The sequence below is a fragment of the Amphiprion ocellaris genome, chromosome 19, assembly GCF_022539595.1.
Source record: "Amphiprion ocellaris isolate individual 3 ecotype Okinawa chromosome 19, ASM2253959v1, whole genome shotgun sequence".
NCBI classification, from domain to species: domain Eukaryota; kingdom Metazoa; phylum Chordata; class Actinopteri; family Pomacentridae; genus Amphiprion; species Amphiprion ocellaris.
Genome location: NC_072784.1, coordinates 9,932,198 through 9,955,031, shown reverse-complemented (window position 1 = coordinate 9,955,031; position 22,834 = coordinate 9,932,198). Strand labels below are relative to the sequence as shown.

At 40.0% G+C, this 22,834-nt stretch overlaps 1 protein-coding gene and 1 long non-coding RNA gene across 3 annotated transcripts; one reads left to right on the top strand and one right to left on the bottom strand.

The window, feature by feature from the left end:
• Positions 1-559: 559 nt before the first annotated feature.
• On the top strand, positions 560-12,635 carry LOC111584888 (uncharacterized). The gene is made up of 9 exons (XM_023294224.3): positions 560-958; positions 3,014-3,142; positions 4,455-4,537; positions 4,617-4,776; positions 5,042-5,194; positions 5,299-5,430; positions 6,654-6,877; positions 7,227-11,269; positions 11,970-12,635. Exons 1-9 carry the CDS (start codon positions 737-739, stop codon positions 12,017-12,019), a joined length of 5,196 nt encoding a protein of 1,731 aa, XP_023149992.2. The 5' UTR covers positions 560-736; the 3' UTR covers positions 12,020-12,635.
• Positions 1,988-22,388, bottom strand: LOC118469166 (uncharacterized). 2 transcript variants are annotated; one of them, XR_004845996.2, is made up of 4 exons: positions 22,043-22,388; positions 18,319-18,459; positions 13,483-13,590; positions 1,988-3,208 (listed from the first exon to the last, which is right to left on the bottom strand). It is a non-coding gene; the product is annotated as an uncharacterized LOC118469166 (long non-coding RNA). The 2 variants fall into 2 exon arrangements; XR_008599727.1 differs by having other exon boundaries at positions 18,319-18,422; positions 22,043-22,387.
• Between the last annotated feature and the right edge of the window lie 446 nt (positions 22,389-22,834).

Sequence of the window (22,834 nt, the reverse complement as noted above, 5' to 3'; positions counted from 1 at the left end):
AGCAGTCCAGAATCAGTCAAAACCAGTCTAAAACCAGCTTAAGTCTAAAACCAGTCCAAATGTCCAGTCTGAGCAGGAGGAACAGTTCTAGCCACTAGAACCAGTTCCAGACAGTAACATCCACTTCCACGGACACTGTGGGGGGTTTTGAGCAGTGAATGAATGTGAGTGAATCAGTGAAGAAGGTTTCTGTCTGGATCACATTTGGTTCTGTGTTTTCTTCTGTAGTCTGGCTGGATGAACTGGGATAAAGAATAAAAGCTGCTAATCAGGCCGATTACAGGAAAGAAAACAGAGAAATGCTGTAGAGTCACTGCTGACCTTTAAAGGTTTTACTGGCTTTTGTTTCCCAGCTTTTTGCTGAGCGTTTGGCCTCTAGCCACAGGACTCTGTGATCCAAAACACCTGAAGAACAAGTGACAACCTGACGGGCTTTATTGTGCTGAGAGCTTCATATTCATACAATCTGCAGGGCAGGGCTGCTGTCCTGCTCAAACCTGTTCTAAATAACGCAATTTAAAGGTTAAAATAAATTAAAGCTCAGCTGCATCAAGTCCTGACACACCTGAGACAGTAAACACCTGCAGGGCTGCGAGTCTCAGCTACTGGAGGATGAAGGTAGGAAGGGCAGGAGCCTGAAGAACCTGCGTTTGTGATCAAGTAAGCAGCAGTTTGTGTGTAAATCTGCAGCAGGACGGTGGAGCAGCGATGAAAAGTCAACCATAGGGCAGCAGAGATGTTGCAGTGGCAGCTTCTTCGAGGGAGCAGAGCGAACCAGGCGGCTCTGGGTTACCGAGTCCAGCATGGAGCTGCAGCCTCGGTGCATTACAGCAGCGTTGCGGCTGCTGCAGCTGCAGCTGCAGCTGCAGCTCCGGTTTGCAGCCGCAGCTTCTGTTTGTCCAGAGAGAAACAAACGATGCAGCAGCTGAACGGGAGGCTGGCATCATACCTGCAGCAGGTAGGACGAAGAGGAAACAAAGCAAAGAAAATGTGCTCATTATTGATTCTACAGCAAATAAAAAATGCAACATTTCTTGTTGGAGTGTTGAATTAACTGAGTGCAGGATTTGTTTTTAATAATACTCAAAGGAAACAATTCTATTAAGAGCAAAGAAACACAAATAATGTAGGATTTCTCAGTGGAGTTTTGCATTGACAGAGAGACCTGTCTGTTGTATGATTTATTATTATCAAGATTTATTGAGGATGATTTATTATAGTTTAAGACCAAGAAAACATAAAAATAGCAGATTTTCAACAAAGTTTTGAACAATCTGAAACATCGAGAACATTGAGAAACCATCTGCGCATGAGGTGGAAGCACAAAAACCTTCCTCTGATGGATCCAACAGCAGCAGCAGCAGCAGCAGCAGCAGCGCACAAGCAAAGAAAATTTATAGCAAATAAACATAAAAACAGAACATTTCTCAATGGAGTTTTGAACAAACATGAGCACAATATCTGTTCTATGATTCTGAAATTAAATGATCCTTCAAAGAGCAATAGAACATTAAAAAAATGTCAGATTTTTTTAACAGAATTTTCTTTTGTCAGAAAACCCAGTTTGATTTCTGATTCACTGATAATGGAGAGATTTATTAAGGATGATTTATGGTCATTTAAAACCAAGAGAACATAAAAATATCCAACTTTTCAGTGGAATTCTGCACAAACTGAAAAACTCACAATCTGCGCATGAAGTGGAAAACCTTAAACCTTCCAAACTGCCAACAAATTGTCAAAATACAACATTTCTTGATGGAGTTTGATTCTTAAATTTAACTGAGAATCATACGTGACCATTAATTATCCTTTCAAGACCGACAGAGCATAAAACATGTTGGATTTCTGAACGGAGTTTTGAACTGACTACAGAGCTTGTTTCTGATTTAAATTAAAGATTAATTATAAATAAAATTTTAAAGTGACAGATTTCTTGTAGGAGTTTTGTATGGACTTCATGTTTGTTTTGTCTTGTTGCAGTTGGTTTTGATTTTTTTTTTATGTTTGAGAAAAATACATCTAAAAATGGTTTCACTCGTCTAACTGAAGTATCCAACAGCAGCACAGAAAAACACAATTATGATGACATTCAGGAACTTTACATGTTCAGATTAGCAACAGCATCAGGGAGGCGTCTTGTACATTCAAAGCAGTTCAAAACCAGTACAAAACCAGTTCAAACCCATTATCAAACCAGTTCAAAACCAAAATGTGACCTCTTCAAACATAAACTAAACAATTCAAAATCAGTTCAGAATTATGATACCAATACAAACCAGTTCAAAACAGTATGGAACCAGGGGGAAAAAAGCATAAAACCAGTCCAAAACCAATGCAAAATTGGTCCAAAACCATTCCAAAACCAGTATAAAACCAGTTCAAATCAGTATCAAACTAAAATGTGAACAGTTCAAAACTTAAATGAAACCAGTACAAAGCAGTTCAAATTATATGAAACCAGTACAAACCAGTTCAAATTATATGAAACCAATAAAAACCAGTTCAAACTATATGAAACCAGTACAAAACCAGCATAAAACCAGCCTAAAACCAATGCAAAACTGGTCCATAACTGATCTAAAACCATTCCAAAACCCATACAGAACCAGTTCCAAACCAGTGCAAGGCCAGTACAGAACCAGTTCCAAACCAGTCCCAAACAATCTAAAACCAATCTAAAACCAGTCTAAAGTCGATTGGAAAATTAGTATGGCTCCAGGCTAAAAGCTAGAAATGAAACCAGTACAAAAACAGTTTAAAAAAAACTATGATGCTGTCCAAAACCAGTATGAAACCAGTAAAAAAAAAAAAAAAACAGTACAAAACTGTTTCAAAACCAATATGTAACTAGTATAAAACCAGTTTAGAACCAATTTACAACCCAGTCTGCGTTCTGCATTGACTAACAGTGTTTAACTGGTTAATACTTGTCGGTTAAAGAGCCAGAGGACGTTAAAACAGCTGATCTGTGAGTTCTGTGCTGAGGATCGTCTCTGTTTGGTGGATGCAGGTGCAGCTTCTGGAAGCAGCCAATCAGAGGCTGGAACTTCAGATCCAGGAAGAGCTGAACAGGAAGTGTCCCGGAGAGCTGAGGCAGCTGGACAGACACCTGAGGAGGGTGTCTCTGCTGCAGAACGAGGTGAGGTGGAACAGCCAATCAGGGGCTGAGGCTGCAGACGCCATGTTGGATTTTCCCCCAGGTGATCTGGTGGTTTTCAGAACATAAAGAAGAAGTTCTCTGTAAACAAACAACAGCAATTAATGAACAAAATGTATCATAATGTATTCACTTGTAAACATCCTCTTTCTCCTTATTTCGTTTGTTTTGTCCTTCAGTCTTTCCTTCCTTGTTTCACCGTTGTTTCTCTTCTTTGTTTTCATCTTTCCTGCTTTCTGTCTTTTTGCAATGTTACTTTTTAATTTATTTTTATGACTATGAATATTTCAATTTATATACAGGTGCACTTTTACAATTCAACAATTACATTTAGCAGACGCTTTTTATCCAAAGCGACGTAAATCTAAGAGTAGATATAAAACAAGCAAGGATCGAGTCAGGAGAAAAAAAACCTTGATAAGAGCCATAAAACAAGTTCATGTGTGAGAATAGGACCGTGGTACCCACAGGCACTGCAGATGTAATCAGTCAGTCAGTCAATTGCATCCGACGGAATCGGTGACATGAATAAAGTTCTTCATCCAGCTCATTCTGTCCAGCATTGCAGTCAAAAGTTCTTTGCATCCAAACCATTGTCTTCTTCTAGCACCTCCCTTAATGTTGTGTTAGCCTGCCAGCCCTTCTGACAGCATCAGGTTTCCATAACAATACTCAACCAGCTGCTTCGTTGTGTCTCACCACATGTCCATCCAGGGTTAGTCTACGTTGCCTAATGATGGTTGACAAGCGTGCATGTGGACCATGTAGCGACTTGTTGATGAGATGCAACATGAATTTCTAGTAGCAGAAATACAAGACTATCACAGGAACAGTTCCCCACTGAAGGGGGCAGTTTCCTAAACACTGACTCTTTACAGCTCATCTGCTTAACAAACAGGCATCAGTGACAGAAACAGCTGTCTATCGATGTTCACCCACCAAAGCTATCACCATCCCTACTTCCCGAATGGATGTACGCGTAACCCTGCGGGTGGCTGGTAGGTGCTATGTCTTGCCAAAAGGCAGTCCGTGATTTGGTCCGGGACTGGTATTCGCAGCTAACCCTCATATCTGAGGGCCGTTCCTCTATCTGCCACCTGAGGGCCTGGTGGACGGGAGTTGTCATCTCCACACCACTAACATGTAATAGGAACTTATTTTTATTTGTTAATTTTTTTCGGTTTCTGTCAAGTGCAAATGTGTTCACTTCAGCTGGGTTTTTAGTCTTTTCTTAACACTTCCAGGTGTAGCTCCATGTGAAACCGCTCTAAAACTCTCTCTCTCTGATTTACAGATTGGTGATTGTTTCTCGGCCCAGACTCAGGTGAAGCTGCAGCTGCTCGGAGCTCAGCTCGACGCCTTCGACCTCAACGTCAGGTAGATCCACACACCGACATCTGAGCACCACAAACACACATGGGTGCATGTATCCCATGATCCTCTGCTGTGTGACCAGGTGTGAGAAGGAGCGCGAGCGGTGTGACAAGGCGGAGGCGGAGCTTAGCGGCCTGAGGGAACTGCAGGCAGAGCTAAAGGTCCACAAGTTGCCAGAGTTGCAGAGTCTGTTGGACAACCGAATGCAGCATCTGGTAGAGCTGCAGACACAACACCAACAGGTAAAACACCAACAGGTAAAACACCAACAGGTAAAACACCAACAGGTAAAACACCAACAGTTGAAACACCAACAAGTAAAACACCAACAGGCAGAAGACTAAGATGTAAAACATGTCAAGTAAAGCACCAACAGGTGATACTCTTGCAGGTAAAATGACAATAGGTATAACCCAATAAACAAAGCATCAAAAATGTAAAACACCAACACTCATCCTGATTCTGTGCGTGAACAAACCATGTCATGTTTCCTGCCTACCTGTCCAGAATGTGCAAGTACTTGTAGCTCAAGTGTCTGGGGGCATTGCCGTGGAGATGCAGACTGCTGAGTCATCAGATCTGCTCCGACAGCTGGAACACCTGAGAACGAGTGTGACGCCGCTCGACAGAAACCCCAACGAGTCCTGGTTAAACACTCAGGTAGACTAACTCCAAGAGACCAAGGAACATTGGTGGGGAGTGGATTGGATATGGGTGGATTTCAATCCAATAAAACAATATTTCACCAGGTGTGTTGTGTTCAGGTGTCCACACTGAGTTCTCCAGAGGTGACCTTTGACCCGGCCATGGGGTCAGATTTGGACCAGGCTGAGGTGAAGGAGCTGAGGAGGACAGCAGCCACTCTGACAGAAGAACTGATCAGACTGCAGACTCTGGTGAGATTAAACCACTGTTCCTGATCTCTGAATGTTTAACTGCTCTGATGTTCCAACATACTGTGGAAGAATAAGATCTGGTCCCAGGAAAAGTCTATGGTGTGATTCAAGGTCCATGACAGGACTCAGACAATTCCAAGTCAAAACTAATGAGTGCTAAATCTAAATTTCAAAGACTACTTCCAGGTCTCCAAAGTCAAGACCAGTAAGTCCTAAGATATAAACCAAAAAGTTTCAGGAAATTACCGAAAATTCCAAAAATTGCAGTCAGTCACAGGTAAAGTCCTTGTCCAGACCAGCAAGTCCAGAGTCAGAACCAAGTCTTAAGCTCTAACTGCAAACTAACAAGTCAAGAAAACCAAAATGCCTCAGACCAAGTCCAAGTCCAGACTAATAAGGCCTATGACAAAAGTACATAGACCAGGAAGTTTAAAATCAAGGCCAAGTCAAGACTAGTCAGTCCTAATATCTAAATATAAATCAATGAGCCCCAAGTCAAGTCCAAGTCCAGACCAGCAGGTCCCATGTCAAGACCATGTCTTAAGATCTAAGTGTAAGGCAAGACTACCAAATCCCATGTGAATTAAAAAAACACCAAAAACTACAGTCAGTCCAGACCAAGTCCATGCCAACAAGTCCCGAGTCAAGAACAGCAAGTCCAAAATTCAAATATATATATATATATATATATATATATATATATATATATATATATATATATATATATATATATATATATATATATATATATATATATATATATTAGTGGTGGGACGTGATTTAAAAAATTTAAAAAAGTTCAGACTACTAAGTCCAATTCAAGACTAATACATCTAGATCTAAATAAAAATCAACAATTCCCAAGTCATGACCAAAACTAGAAAAACAACCAAAGTCAAGATCAGGAAGCCCTAAGATGTAAGTATAAAGCAACAATGTCAAAACCAGTTCAGACCAACAAATCCTAAGACAAATCCAAGTCAAAACTAACAAATCCCAAGATCTAAATCAAGACTAGTAGTGAGTGAAGTACAAACCATCATTCTCACATCAAGGCCAAGTCCAGACTAACAAGTCCAAAGACCTAAAGCAAAGCCAGCCAAACTCAAGTCAAAACCAAAAAGTTCCAAGACCAAGTCAATGTCAAATTTATTTTTACATTTTAAAATTTAAAAAAAAAAATCAGAACATTCAGCAGTGCATTTGTCTTCTTGTCGGTACAGATCTCAGTCTTGGAGGTCTCTGGTCAGGAGCAGTATGAGTCATTTGTCCTGCAGCTGGAAGCCCTACAGCAGAGGGTGGACGGCCTTTGCAGAGACCTGGACTCGGTGCGTCAGGCTGCAGCTCAGCAGGCAGCAGACTATGATGCCCTGCTGGACATTAAGAGTCGACTGGAAGCAGAGATCCAGGACTACAAGAGGCTCCTGGATGAAATGAACCACCAAAGGTACATGATAATGGAAATCCAATAGACAGATGAAACATTTTTTATGACAAACTATACCTCGGCAGTCAGGGGTTTTACACCGTTAGCCTTTTTACTACATTTCCAACAAACTTTACTTCACAATAATTCTTCTGCTGTTTGTGGAATATATATTTTTGTCAAGTATCTGGTAATTTTTAACCAACATAAGCATTCTTCAGTGAATAACCTACTGCTAATACCAAATTATATCATCCTTTCCAGAATGCATTCAAGCTAAATATTAAGAAAATTCAAGGCCCACTGTACTTGTCTTTGTTTTTAATCTCAACATTGCTCTTTTTTTTTTGTATTTTAAATATCCTAATAGGGTTTCAAACCTCAACTTAAACTCCCAGCCTGTGACCACATCTCCCTGTGTTACAACCAGTCCTTCTACATTCAGGAGAAATGTCACAGTGGACGAAACAATTAGGGTTCTTCAGGGAAATTTGAGGACCCCAGAGGTTCAGACAGTCTCTAAAGGTTGCATCCGCACTGTTGAATTAGCACCACAATCAGAGAAAGTAACCACAGTCCAGGTAATGAGGGACGAGAGCGAACATCTAAAGAACTCAGCAGTAAGATCAGTTAACACTGCTAATGTGACACACTCCTCCCAGAGTGTAGGAACTCTTCCAGAAAGTACCGGGACAGAATCCCTGACAGTTAAAGCCACAGTTGACAAAGAGAGCAACCTAGTGGGATATAAAGTCCATGCCAAAGATTGTGATCTGCAGAACACTTTGATTGTCAAGGCTCAAATTAGCCAAGGCATAGACAAGGACGTTTCTGTCAAGGCTTCTCAAACAGAGATAATCGCCACTATGGTTCATGACAGTAATGCTGCCGTCCAAACCAAAGTAGAGACTAGTTCAGGAATTACTAAAACAGAGACAAAGAATGAAATAGAGATGATCCAAACCAGTCGTCGTGTTGAGCCTGAAGTAAAACCAGAACCACATTTCAAAACATCAGATCCTGGCAAATCTACAGCTACAGAGGAGACAGAAACTGTGACTTTAGCTCAGATGGCTCATAATGGAGAAAGTGTCCATGCTAAGAACAAAACACCTGAACAGATTATGACTTATGAGTTGGAAACTACATCAGAAGTTACTCAGACATCCAGCGAGGAGTCTGGATCTCACACTCATAGGCCAGCATCAGTTCAGGATAAGGTCTTTGATGAGGTAACTCTAATGGAGGACAAGAGTATAGTAATAGAAGGAGAGAAGGAAGAGGAAGTAGTAGAAGCAGAGGGTGTCCCAGGATTGGGTCAGAGTTTAATACTGTCCAAGAAATTTGAGATAGAAACAGAGGAAGTGGAGGTAATCAATGATACCACTGAGGTAAAGGTGGAACCTATTGAGTTGGGTAATGAGTTGGTTGGCTTAGCAGGTAAAGAGGCCTCAATGTCCACAAATCTAACCGAGGTTGCTTTGAGTTCCTCCAGCCCTGAGGAGGCTTTGAGTCCAAAAGAAGCTGATGTATTAACCAACCCAAGTCCAGAAATATGTCTGAGTCCAGTTGAGAACAGTCAAATAGAGATGATCAAAACCAGTCCTCATGCTGAGCCTGAGATAAAGCCAGAACCACATTTTGAAATATCTGATCCTGGCAAACCTACAGCTACAGAGGAGACAGAAACTGTGATTTTAGCTCAGATGGATCCTAATGGAGACTCTGTCCATGCTAAGATGTCCCAGACATCCATTGAGGAGTCTGGATCTCATACTCATAGGCCAGCGAAAGTTGAGGTTGAAGTGTTTCATGAGGTAACCCTGATAGATGACAAGGATGTAGAAATACAAGGACAAAACCAAGCGGAAGTAGTAGAGGCAGAAGGTGTCCCAAGACAGGGTCAGAATTCAGCATTATCCAAGAAAATTGAGATAGAAATGGAGGTAATCAGCAATGCTGTTGAGGTCAAGGTGGACTCTACACAGTTGAGCAATGAGTTCGTTGGTCTGGCAGGTAAAGAGGCCTCAATGTCCACAAGTCTAACAGATTCTGGAGTGGCTTTTAGTTCCTCCAGGCCTGAGGAGGTTCTGAATCCAAAAGAAGTTGATGTATTGACCAGCCCACGTCCAGAAATGTGTCTGAGTCCAGTTGAGACAGATGCAATAATGAGCATAACTGATGATCAACTGTTTTTCCCAGTTGACCTGGATGACCATGTTGGGATTCCTGATTTGCTTCTGAATCCAAATGACCCAGAAATGTTTCCTGGCCCAGATGACTGTGACACATGTTTGTGTCCAGTCGAGATTAATACTTGTCTGAGTCCAAATGATGAAGAAGACGGTGAGGACGCATGTCTTGGTCTAACTGAGGCAAATGTACATGTAAGACCAGTTGAGAAGTACACTCTGTCAACAAAAGAGGAAGACCAGTCATTAACATTTGATGGAGCTCAAGAAGGGGACAGAAATACCAAAGTCATTATGTCAGACAGAGAGGGTTTGGTTATTAGACCATTTGAAGGTAACAAAGAAAAAGAAGTCATTTCGAGTGGAACAAGCATTGGTTCTAGCACTCAGATGAGCAGGAGTCCAAGTGGTGCGGAGTTTGTAGATCTAGGTGTTCAGAGTATCATCGCAGACAAAGAAGAACAGCTTGGTTTCGGAGGTCTGTATCCAAAAAGTGTAAGAGATATAGAAAATGGTGTCGCAAGTGAAGATAAGAAAGAGAGTATGGAAAGTGATGAGATGGTACAGAGAAAATACGATAGACAAGTTGCGAATAAGCCAGGTAATAGTGAAAGCGTTGGAAGTCCAAATGAAGACGCCACCTTAAGAAGTGTGGCTAGTAAGTCAAAGGCAACGATTGTTAGCAGCAATGAAAACGCACAAGCTGTTACAGCAGGGGGAAGACTTGTACACGGTAGTGGGGAATGGATAGTTTATGGTGGAAGTTTGGGACGTACCAGTACCAGCAACACAGGTGGTGAAGAAAACCAGTCGGTGACCATGGTCCCTGAAACAAGCCAACCAGATACAGGGAGGTTTGGCAGTAGAGGAAGTGGGGAGTGGATGGTTTATGGTGGTAGTCTCAGACGTAAGAGTAGCCTGGACAGTAGATCCAGCGAGCAGAATGAAGGAATAATATCAGGTGACTCAAAGCTTGCAACAAGTGCACCAGAAACAGGGAGACTTGGCAAGAGGGGAAATGGGGAATGGATAGTTTATGCAGGTAGTCTTGAACGTAAGACCAGCCTGGATGGTGTCAGTACCTTATCCAGCAAAGGGAATGAAGGAAATCCATCAGTAGACTCAAAGCTTGCAATGAGCCCACCAGAGACAGGAAGGTTTGGCAGCAGAGGAAGTGGAGAGTGGATGGCTTATGGAGGACATAAAAGCCGCCTGGCAGGCAGTCATAGCTTACCCAACATAGAGACCAAAGAATACCAATCAACAGCTATGAACCTGTCAAAAAGCACATCAGAAACAGGGAGGCTTAGCAGCACAGGGAGTGGAGAATGGAGAGTTTATGGTGGACGTATAAGCAGCCGGGCTGGCAGCGATGGTCTACTTAGTGCAGAGAGGGAAGGAAGCCCATCAGTGGCCACGCAACGAGCATTCAGCTCACCAGGAGGAGGGAGGTTCGGCAGTGAAGGGAGTGGGGAATGGAGGGTTTATGGTGGGAGTACTGGACGTGTGAGCACTGCTACAGGCAACAACGATGTGATCAGTCCACCAAGCAGCTGCACAAGAAGTGGATCAAGACGTAGCAGTGCTGGTAGCGGCAGCAAGCTGAGCTCCAGCTGTGTTGTTAGGCGCAGCAGCAGCGTGGGAAGTGGTGGTAGGTTAAGCAGCTCAGGTAGCGGCGGCATGCTCAGCAGTTCAACCACGAGTCACAGGATTAGTGGCTCTGGGAGATACACTAGCACTGGCAGTGGTGAATGGAAGCCGGTCTACAGCTCAGTTAGTGGACGGAAGAGCAGTGCAGGGAGCACAGGGTGGCCGACCACCAGCCAAAGAGCCCCGAGTCCTGGCAGGAGGATGGGGTCCGGTGGGGGCAGCGGTGGGTGGCTGAACAGTTCAGCAGCTGGTGGGAATCGAATTAGCGGCACTGGGAGTGGGTCTAAACTCAGCAGTCAGAGTCCAGGGAGCAATGAGAGAATCAGCAGCATAGGTGGAGGAAGAATCAGCAGCTCCTCAGGGTCAGGGAGGACAAATAGCACGGGGGGCCGGGTCATCAGCAGCAGCGACCGGCCAATCAGGAGCACTGGCAGTGGAACCGGAAGCCACAAGGAGAGAATCAGCGTTTGTAAGATGGCTGCGCTGACGATATCAGCAGCTGGAAGGAAGAAGAGTAAGGAAAAACAAAAAGAAGAACAGAGATCGCAAGAGCAACCCCAACAGGCAGCAGGTAAGAGCTTTAAATCCACAGCTACTACAACAAAAACATGAGACAAAAACGCCAGAGGACACATACAGACCAAAATGTTTTTTCAGGACTGATATTAATACCTGTCATTAGTGAAGATACCAATAACTGATATTTAGAACCTGGGTATTACCGCACAAAAGTGTCAATAATCTGGGTATTACCACACAAAAGTGTCAATAATCTGTATATTAACACACAAAAGTTTCAATAATCGGGGTTTAAACACAAAAAATGTCAATAATCTGCATATTAACACACAAGTTTCAATAATCTGTATATAAATGCACAAAAGTGTCAATACTCTGGATATTAATGCACAAAAATGCCATTAACCTGAAATATTAACACACAAAAGTGTTAATAATCTGGATATTCACATGCAAAAGTTTCAATAATCTGGATATTAACACACAAAAGTGTCAATTATTTGGATATTAACTCAGAAAAGTGTCAATAATCTGGATATTAATGCACAAAAGTGACAATAATCTGGATATGAATGCACAAAAGTATCAATAATCTGAGTATTCAAACTGACGGTGACCTCTCATGGTCAAACAATCAAGAAACTAAAATACAAGAATACAGATTTGGAATGAAACAAGTCATCCAGAAAAAACTGAAACTTGATGTGATAACAGTATTAAAAATAAAGAATCATGTTTGTTCTTGTTTGCAGCTTCATCTCCTCTCCTTCAGCGATGGCTGACCTCAGCTGACCTCAGCTGACCTCTAGGGCCACCATGACATCGTGCGTCTCCGACTGGCTAACGGGGCGACGTTAAAACGACCACATTCACAATACAATCTGTCTGAACACAAATTTGTTATAGTGAACACAGAACATTCATCAGTTTTAATAATACAAACAGAAATCTGAAAAACAACTACAGTTATCAGGTAAATGTAGTGCAGTAAAATGTCCTCATGAAAGTTAACAGAAATTAGCTAGATTATAGAAAAATGTACTTTCCACCACTGACAAACACAGTAAAAAAAATAACATACTGAGTGCTTCTGATATTCACTTTTTTATCACAAATAATCTAGAATCATTTTAACATCATAATCAGCAGATGGACTGTATTTTATCCACAGTTTTACCTGGTGTATTTTTCTGAGCTGTTTTGCATCTTAACTGGTGTGTTTCTGGTTTAAAGAGATGTTTTGATGTCACCACCTTCAGCATTCAACTCTGTTTCACTTTGATTTAAAAACCTGAAGCTGAATTTTGTTGGATTACTTTCCATTTTACATAATATGCTGGTGTTGTTTATCATAATATCTCACTGTGCTGGTGGATTCTGTACATTTATATCTGAAATTAAAGCTGGTATATAACCTGTGTCCGTGTCCATGTTGACTCGTGTTAAATTGAAATACACAATACAATTAATACATATGCACGTGAGTATGAATAATCTGGATATTAACTCACTACAGCGTCAATAACCTGAATATTAAAGCATTAAACTATCAATAAACTGGATATGAAAGTATTAAACTGCCAATAAACTGAATATTAAAGCATTAAACTACCAAAAACATGGATACCAACACATTAAACTATCAACAACATGGATATTAAAGCATTAAACTATCAATAACCTGAATATTAAAGCAATAAACTATCAATAACCTGAATATTAAAGCATTAATCTATCAATAACCTGAATATTAGAGCATTAAACTATCAATAACTTGGATATTAATGCTTTAAATTACCAATATCCTGAATATTAAAGTATTAAACTACCTGTCAACAATATGGACATTAATGCATTAAACTATCAATAACCTGAATATTAAAGCACTAAGCTATCAACAACATGCATGTTTAATAATTAAACTATAAATAACCTGAATATTAATACACAAAGGTGTCAAAAACCTGGATCTTAACACACTAAAGTAACAATAATTTGGATATTAATGCATAAAATGATAAATAATGTGGATATTAAAGCATTAAAATATCCTAGACCTGAATATTAATGTACAATAGCATCAATAAAATGTATATTAACACAGAAATATATTTATAACTTATCTTACAGCAGTTGTGCATGAAGTTTGCGGATATAAAATAAACTAAATGCTGTGCAGCAGATGGTCAGCGGGGGGCGGTAAAAAACACAAAGTCTTCATATGAACCTGACTTTCCCCAGATGAGGGAGAAGCTGCTGCCTCACCTGTGCAGGTAAACGAGATCCAGGTGGGTGTAGACCTCCAGTTTCACCAGTGGGGGGCAGCAGAGTCCCACAGCTCAGTCCAGCTGCCTCTTCTTCAGAGATATGAATCTGCACATATGAGAATACTTTACAGATGCATATATAGATAAATACAGATATATTAAATATTGCATGGATGCTCTATACTGGAGCCATTTAAAGGTTCAGTATCTTCATAAATAAAACCAACAGTCATGAAATATGTTGAAGACTCAGATCAGAATAGTTTCATCAGATCAGAATGGTTGAATGGATCCAACAGAGAACACATTTGAGTTACTGGACCTTGAAATGGAAAAGGGTCCAGAATGTTCAGTCGAAGCTGGTATTGTGTCCCCAGAGAGGGTTTATATATGGATGGGTCCATATTTCTACTACAATACAGTCTTTGGTCAACATTTCACCAAAGATGTGAAATCTTTGGTGAAATGGTTTGCATCTGTTTCTGGACTTTTGTCTGAAATCACTTCCAAAATATCTCAAAATGTGTCCAAAATGACCTGAAATTTTATCATAATAAGGTAAAGATGGTTCAAAATGACTACAATTTGTCTAAGATGACAATACTAAATGATTATTGGTCCTAGAAAATAGAAAAAAAAGTGCAAAATTTCCAATCGAGGATGGTATTGTAGCTCTAGAAAGTTCCATAAAAATGTCCAAAATACGCCCAAAAATTACTTAGAAGAGTTATATAGAATGACTCAAAATATACCCAGCCTTACTCAAAAAGTGGTGTTGTGTCCCCATAAAGTTCCTGTAAGTGTATTCATATGGATGGATCCATATTTCTATTAAAATGCAGTCTTTGGTCGACATTTCACCAACTTTTGAGGCTCTAACATCAGTAGAATCTGATGTGTTAAAGTTTGACTGAAAATTTTGTACTTTTATGCATTTTCAAGAGTGAATATTTATTCACTACTGTCATTTTGGATGGGTTTGAGTTACTTGAGATAGTCTTTATTCATTTTTTGACAAATTCTTATTCATTTTACACAGGTTCAAAGTCATTTGGGACAAATTTTGAGTCATTTTGGACCGATTTCAAATCAGAATATCTAAAAACTGGAACCATGTCTTGTCAAACTTTTCACACGTCAGATTCTACTGATGTTAGAGCTTCAAAAGTTGGTGAAATGTCAGCCAAATACTGTATTTTGGCAGAAATATGGATCCATCCATATTTATACCCTTACAGGAACTTTATGGAGACAAAATACCAGCCTGGATTGAACATTCTGCATGTTTTTACATTTTCAAGGAACAATAACTAGTCATTATTGACTATTTTGAATACTATGGGAGAATTTTTCATCATTTTGGAGAAACTTTATTGTATTTTGAATGCATTTCAAGTCATTTTGAGCAGGTTTTAAGTCAAAATAGCAAAAAAGTGAACCTTAGCTCATAGTATTTGCCATTTATCAGTTTCTGCTGATGTTTGAGCCTCAAAAGTTGGTGAAATGTCGACCAAAGACTGTATTTTAGTGGAAATATGGATCCATCAATATATATACAAACTTACAGGAACTTTATGGAGACACTATACCAGTCTGGATTGAACATTCTGCAATTTATTCCATTTTTAAGGACCAATAATTAAACTGTGTCCTCTTTTGGATCCATTCAATCACTCTGATGAAACTACTCTGTCTCTTCTCACCACATTTCGTGGCTGTCAGTTTTATTTATGGAGACATAGAATTCTAAGAATGACTTCTTGGTTTTTTTAAGGGTGAAACTAAATGCTGCAGCCTTCAGGGTCTCTCAGGTTGGTTTGCTTTAAAGTAAAGGGAGGAGACGTTCACTGACTGGAACATTTTAAGAATCTATTGTTGCAGCAGCAGTGAAGCTGACAGAGCTGCAGGTGTGTGCAGGTATTTCTATGTATGCAGGTGATTCTCTGACAGATAGGCGTGTTGTGATTGACAGTAGCTGGCAGCAGAGCAATAAAAGTTCTGGAGGATAATTAGACTAAAACTGGTCCGTCTAGTCGTCAGTCCACTTCCAGCTCTGGCGGAAAGACACATATTATTACATGCAAACAGACCAGAAATTCTCTCTGATTGTTTAATGTCTGTGTCAGTTTTACATTCAGATTTAGTGTCTGTCTGTTAGTCCTGTTTGTTCTGTTCACTGTGCATTTGGTTCTTTCATTTTGCATCTCTTGGTCATTGGTTTTGATCTGCTTCTGGTTGTTTTCTGTCTCCAGCAGAAGTTATTTCATGTGCCTTAGATGCTACTTTATCTCAGTTTTGTGTTCATTCTGCATCTTTTTTCATCAGTTTGCATCTGTTTCTGGTCATTTGTGTGTCTTTCTGGCTGTTTTGTGTGTCTTTGTTATTGTTGTGCATCGGTTCCTGGTCATTTTGTGTCTCCACTAGTAAGTTCAAATCTCTTTCTGGTCATTTTTTGTGTCTTTGCGTTCACTATACATTCATTTCTTTACATTTCGCACCTCTTGTTCATTGGTTTGCATTTCCTTTTTTCTGTCTTTGCAGTCCTTTGATGTCTCTTTGCTGAGGTTGTGAATCTCTTTTTCTTTATTTTGCAAGTCATTCTTGCTTTTTGTGTCCATTTGTGTCACTTTTGGATTTATTTCTGTTCATTTTGGCTGTTTTGTGTCTCTTTGCAGATGTTACAGTTGTGTCTTTGCACCTCCTTGCTGTTCTTCTTAGTGTGTCATCCATCAACATTCTATTGTTGGTTCTGTGTCTCGCTGGTCTATTAGTATCTGTCATGTGTTTCTGTGTGTCTTCTGTGATTGTTTTTTGTGTTTTTGTGTTCATTTTGGATTCCTTTCTCATTGGTTTATGTCGTTGTTTGAGTGTCTTTGCGGTTGAGTGTGTTGCTGTTGTAGACTTCAATTTTTTTTTGAATTTTTGTTTCACTCCCTGCTAGAAGATTCAAATTAAATGTAAACTAAAGTGTTTGCTAAGAACTCATCCATCTGCAAGAAAATGCAATAAAATTGTTCTGTAAATCTGAAATAAGCGTGAGAACAAACCGATTCCTGAATGTACGTATTGCAGAATGAGGACTGACTGCAGATCTCTTTCTGCTCATCAGTTGCCTATGTTCTGTCTATTTAATCATCATTTAGTTTTACTCCACCTCTGTTCGGTCCATCAGCTCAGAGGATTCCTGCACTGACAGATGTACAAAACCACACAGAAATATGTTCAAACATGCCCGGCTTTACAACTTTCCACTGAACTTCATTCAGTTTTCACGTAATTTCAGTGATCTGCTCAGACACAGACATGTAGAGCAGCTTGGAAGTTTCCCTCTTTAATTGCTTTTCAACATCAAACCATGGTCATCATAATTTGGCCTTTTGGACAAGTTAGTAAATGGATCATCTGAGGTCAGTGAATGTTTCTCAGTGATTGTAGAATAAAGACTCCTGTATCTGGAAGGTCCAGTCACTGGTGGATCAGTACTAATGGATAGAGCTACACCATGAAGACTAAAGAACACTCCAAGAAACTCTGAGAAAAGGTTGTTGAAAAGCATCGGTCAGGAGATGATACAAGAACATTTCCAAGTTTCTGAATATCTCTTGGAGTGCCGCTAAATCCATCATTAAGAAATGGAAGGAATATGGAACATGAGTAAATCTGATTAGAGCAGGACGTCCTGAAAAACTGAGAGACAGAGCAAGAAAGAGACGAGTGAGGGAGGCCACCAAGACACCTATGACTCCTCTGAAGGAGTTCCAAGCTTCAGCAGCTGAGATGGGAGAGACTGTTCATACAACAACTGTTGTCTGTTCTTCACCAGTCACGGCTTTATGGGAGACAAAGAGAAAGACTCTGTTGGAAAAACTTCAAATTAAATCTGGACTAGAGTTCACCAGAAGACATGTGGAGACTCTGAAGTCACCTGGAAGAAGGTTCATCAGACTAGATGATATGTTTGGCAAACACCAAACACTGAACACCATCACAAACACACCATTCCCACTGTGAAGCACGGTGGTGGCAGTATCATGATGTAAGGATGTTTCTCAGCAGCAGGTCCTGGAAGGCTTGTAGTCTGCTAGTCTGAAGAGAACTGAGACTTTGAGAAGATTTGTTTTCCATCAAGACAATGAGCCGAAGCAAACAGCTGAAGCTCCTCAGAAATGGTTTAAAGACAACAAGGTGAAAGTTCTGGAGGTCGAGTCAGAGTCCAGACCTCAATCTAACTGACAATTAGTGTCTAGACCTGAAAAGTTCTGTTCACTCATGATTCCTATGGAACCTGACAGAATTTAACAGTTTTATGAAGAAGAATGAGGTAAAATTTCAGCATCCAGATGTTCAGACTGATTGAGACCAACACAGGATCAATGATGGAACAGCAGCCAAAGGTTCATCTAATAAATATTGCCTGGAAGGAGGACAATACTGATGAATTGTATGTTTTATGTTCTTTAATTATTGACATTACTTTGTAGAAATCTGTTTTCACAAACTTCTTTTTTTGTATTTTTTGTCTTAAAAGCTAAATGAAAATTATCCTGATTCAATGCTGAAAAGCAATAAAAGGTTTAAACTTCCAAAAGGGTTAGAAAATGTTTTGTAGACTCTGTATATTAGTCTTGTATTATGTTTATTAAAATCGCCCTACTTCACTACATGTCCTCTTCCTTACACTGAGCTGAGGCTTTAATGTTCCAGCAGGTTAATAATTTGTGGCTGTAAAACACTTTGTAGAGATTTGTTTTCACGATAAATGGACTTTTCTTTATCTGTCCAACAGCTTTATTAAATCTACCTTAATCCCAAACCTGTGTTAGCACTGAGTCACCTGCACTTTAAGCCTTTATTTTCTTTAGTGATCCAGCGAAAACACTTGTGGGTGTTTGGTGTTGATCCAGGTCCAGTTGTTCAGGTGTGTTGCAGCCTCGTTATCTGAGAGAGGAACCAATCAGTTGACATGAGAAAAACACTGCGATAAAGAAGAAACAGAAGAGATCACTGCAGAGACTAAAGACAGGTATGTGATTTATGTTGCAACAGGCCTCTGGGAAATACCTGCAATAACAGCTGTCAGGCTCATACATGCACAAACACGCCCCACACTTACATAACCTCATTATACATTCTACTTAGGTTCAGTGTTCCTGAACAAGTTTGTGCTTTAATGGAACAGAAAGGTGCAGAAGTAGTTTTAAAATACACAAAATGAACAGAAATGAATGATAATAGATGCAAAATCAATTAAAAAGACTTTTTGCATGAACACAAATGAATGCAAAATAAACACAAAAACCACAGAGGATGACTGTAAAGAGATCAAAACTGATGAGAAGAGACAAAAAATAAGCATAAATAAATGCTAATTCAATGTAAACATAGATAAAATGATGTCTAAACCACAGAAGAACCACTGCAAGATGTAAAAATGATGCAGACCCATAAAAAGACAGTTTAGAACTAGAGAAGCACTCAGAGAGCGCAGTACTCCAGGCTGTTCATTCCCACATATGGCATTGTCAGAAATGCAGCATTTTTTAAAGAAATGCAGCATTTGTTTATTAGTTATTGATGATCAGAAATCACGGCAACATAGAATGTGGCCATTTAATAAAGATGTACCCACATCAAAATGACCTTACTCTGAGCAGAGTCGTATGTTATGCATGTGTACGTTATGTACAGATACTGAATCGCATGACCTAAATATGTAGCAGGTGGTGGAAAATGATGGAACTCAGAAACACCCCCACAATTTAATGAATTGTTCCTCGTATCATTTCTGATGGATAAGTCCTGATAAGTCCACAACGGTGGATTTGTAGTAGGATCAAAATCATGTGATCGTCAGCAGGCAGCTGATGTAGCGTTCACTTGTTCTCATGGTTAAAGTGGCGCCATGCCACTATCTCGCAATGATACACAAATCTTTAACAAATCTGTAGATCCAGACTATAAGTCACATCATTGTCAAAATCTAATCAATTGGTCCTTGTCATTTCTGACCTTCCCTGAAAATTTCATCCAAATCCATTTGTCCATTTTTGAGTAATGTTGCTAACAGACAGACAGACAGACAGACAGACAAACAAACAAATTCATGCAAAAGAACAGAAAGACTCACAAAAATATGAACATAAAGACTAAAACTTATGAAAAGATGCACAAAAAGAACACAAATAAATGCTAATTCAATGGAAACTGACGTAAAACCACCTTTAAGACACAAAAATGAACCCAAACCAATAAAAAAGACATTTGGAATGAACACAAATGAATGAAAAATGACCAGAAATTAGTTAAAACTGATGGAAAGAGATGAAAATGAACAGAAACAGCAAAGAGACACAAAACACATCAGCATCATGGTTTGCAACTGGTTCCCTACAGTTGATTCTGTGTAGAACACATGGAGGCGCTGTTACAACTTTTACAACTGTTGTGTTGGAGTCTGTCCATGACTGCAGGTAGGAAACACCTGGAGGTTTCCATATATGGTAAAAACAGCATGAAACAGCAGCAGCGGGTAAAGGAGGAGATAAATGAGGAGATAAAGGAGGAGATGAAGGAGGAGATAAAGGAGGAGATAAAGGAGGACAGGTTGGAACAAAACTCTGCAGAGTCCAACTCAGATTTCAGAGCAAGACTGCCTCAGAGAGCTGCAGGGCCTGAGTTTGTCAAAATCATCTTATTCTTGACAGACAGGAAATCTGTACGCTGTAAAAACATAATTTTAGGTTTTAAAAGGTCTTAAACATTTCAACATAACATGAATTTTCAGCTAAATTTGGCTGGATATTCCCCTAAACCCTGGACATACAGAAATTTCAATATTTGGTTAAATTTGACAATTTTCTCCTCAGTTTGGTTCTTTTGGTTTCTGTCCACAAACATTTGGTTTATCTTTGACTCCTCTGGACAGAATTTGAGCAGTTGAACTAAATTTGTCAGAATCTGACTCAGACTTGTTTCTTCTGGTTCTTAATGGGTTTAAATCAGGACTTTGGGGAGTCCAGTCTAGAAACTTCCTTCGAGCCTGATTGAATCATTTCTTTACCACCTCTGATGTGTGTTTGGGCTCATTGTCTTTTTGAAACATCCAACTGTGTCCAACATCAACCTTCTGCTGATGATTTTAGGTTTTCCTGAAGAATATGGAGGTAATTCTCCTTCTTCTTTATTCCATTTATTTTGTGTAAATGGAATAATGGCCAGTTCCACAGAGCATGATACTGCCACCTCCATGCTTGATGGTAGGTTTGGTGTTCTTGGAGTTAAAGGCCTCACCTTCTCTCCACAAACAAATTTCTGATCAGTTTTCGTTCCATCTGACCACAGAATTTTACTCCAGAAGACCTTTTTTTTGTCCATGTGATCAAACTTGAGTGAAGCTTCAAGGTTCTGCTTCTAGAGGAAGAACTTCCTTCTTCATGGAGCCTCTCAGCTCATGTTGATGTAAAACACTGTGGACACTGACAGTTGTGTTTCAGCAGCTTCTAGTTATTCAGACCTGCTTTTTGATGATTCCTGGTTGACTCTTGATCATCCTGACCAATCACCTCTCAGCAACAGGTGATCTCTTGTGTTTTCTTCCTGATGGTGGCAGTAACACAACTGGATGATTTTTGGATCTAAAGCTGCTTTGAAATGTCTCCAAGTGACTTTCTGACTTGTTCAAGTCAATGATTTGCTTTTTCAGATCTTTGCTGAGCTCCTCAGACTTTCCCACTGTAGTGTTTGAGTCTAATGAGTGGATCTAATGGGTTCTATTTAAACTAGATCAGAGAAGTCAGCAGCAGTAGTCGACTGTAATCACTCAGGACAAGTTAAGAGGCCATGAAACTATCCATCCATCCATTATCTATACACCGCTTAATCCTCACTAGGGTCGCGGGGGGGCTGGAGTCTATCCCAGCTGACTCAGGTGAAGGCAGGGGACACCCTGGACAGGTCGCCAGTCTGTCGCAGGGCCACATACAAAGACAAACAATCACTCTCACATTCACACCTACGGGCAATTTAGAGTAATCAATTAACCTCAGCATATTTTTGGACTGTGGGAGGAAGCCGGAGTACCCGGAGAAAACCCACGCATGCACAGGGAGAACATGCAAACTCCATGCAGAAAGATCCCGGGAAAGCCGGGACGCGAACCAGGGATCTTCTTGCTGCAAGGCGAAAGTGCTAACCACTACGCCACTGTGCAGCCCACGCCATGAAACTAAGAAAAAACTAAAATCTATAAAGAAACAAAATACAGGATTGTTTTTTGTGTTTCTATTAATCCATTATAATAATTCAGAGTTATAGGAGTTGTAGCATACCCCCTTGATTGAAGGATGACACTTACTGATTTTTCAGGTTTATTGGCATTAAACCCCCAAATTTCACCGTAAGCGCTAGAGAATACACAAAACAATGTGTAAGCTAAACGCTATACTCTTACAAACATCAACAGCTTAGACAAACCTTAGCTTTAGCTATAAAATTCAACACATGTACATATTCGGTTCCATGAAACATTCAAAATTGCTCTTCTTTACACACAAACATACCTTGTGCCTCTTTCAAAGTGGCTGCTAAGTCCAAAATACATATTTATGTACTGATTTCTCTCCGTGTCCTTATCCTTCTCCGTCTTTATATTGCCGATAAGCTAATTCGCGCTCAGTTGCAACAGGAAGTAATCTTTTCAACAATAAAAGCGTCAACCGGAAGTCACATTTTACTCATTGTAAATAAAGGTAAAACGCCAAAATAAAATACAGCAGCTATCTTCAGCAAATAAAGAAATGTACTAGGTTATTTACAGGCGTCATTGGAAAGTAAAGACTGACATGACATACGGGTGGATGCAAACTTTTGTTCACGCCTGTTTATAAAGATAAAGATTTGTTCTGAACTTTTTCAGGACAAACCCAGTATTAGCCTGCTTAGAGGCTTTCTGATGAAAACTGTAAAACACGGAGATGAGTCAACGCTGACAGTGAAGTGAAGGATTGATGGTCGAATAAAGTAGATTTATGAGGAGTTCAAGCCAACAGGCACTTAGAGGAAACATGCAGAGAATTCAGTCACACCTGAAGAAGAGTTCTCACCTCGTCTGACCGCTGGCATTTAAAAAGCACAGGTTTTTATTTTTTAATTTTTTTTGGCCATTTTTTGTCTTTATTTGACAGGTTTAGTTGAGAGGCAAACAGGAAAGTAGGGAGAAGAATCGGGGAAAGACCTGCAGAAACGAGCTGTGAGCTGGAATCAAAGCCAGGCTGCAGGGGACTATAACTCTTGTTTATGGGTCGCGCTCTCAACCAGCTGAGCTATGTGGGCATCCAAGAAACATAGATTTT

Bases quoted from the DNA above. Each gene is read 5' to 3' on its own strand.
- LOC111584888 (XM_023294224.3), top strand. From the start codon at position 737: ATGTTGCAGTGGCAGCTTCTTCGAGGGAGCAGAGCGAACCAGGCGGCT. The intron at 5,431-6,653 runs GTGAGATTAAAC...TTGTCGGTACAG, and splicing joins TGATCAGACTGCAGACTCTG to ATCTCAGTCTTGGAGGTCTC. The intron at 11,270-11,969 runs GTAAGAGCTTTA...TCTTGTTTGCAG, and splicing joins GCAACCCCAACAGGCAGCAG to CTTCATCTCCTCTCCTTCAG.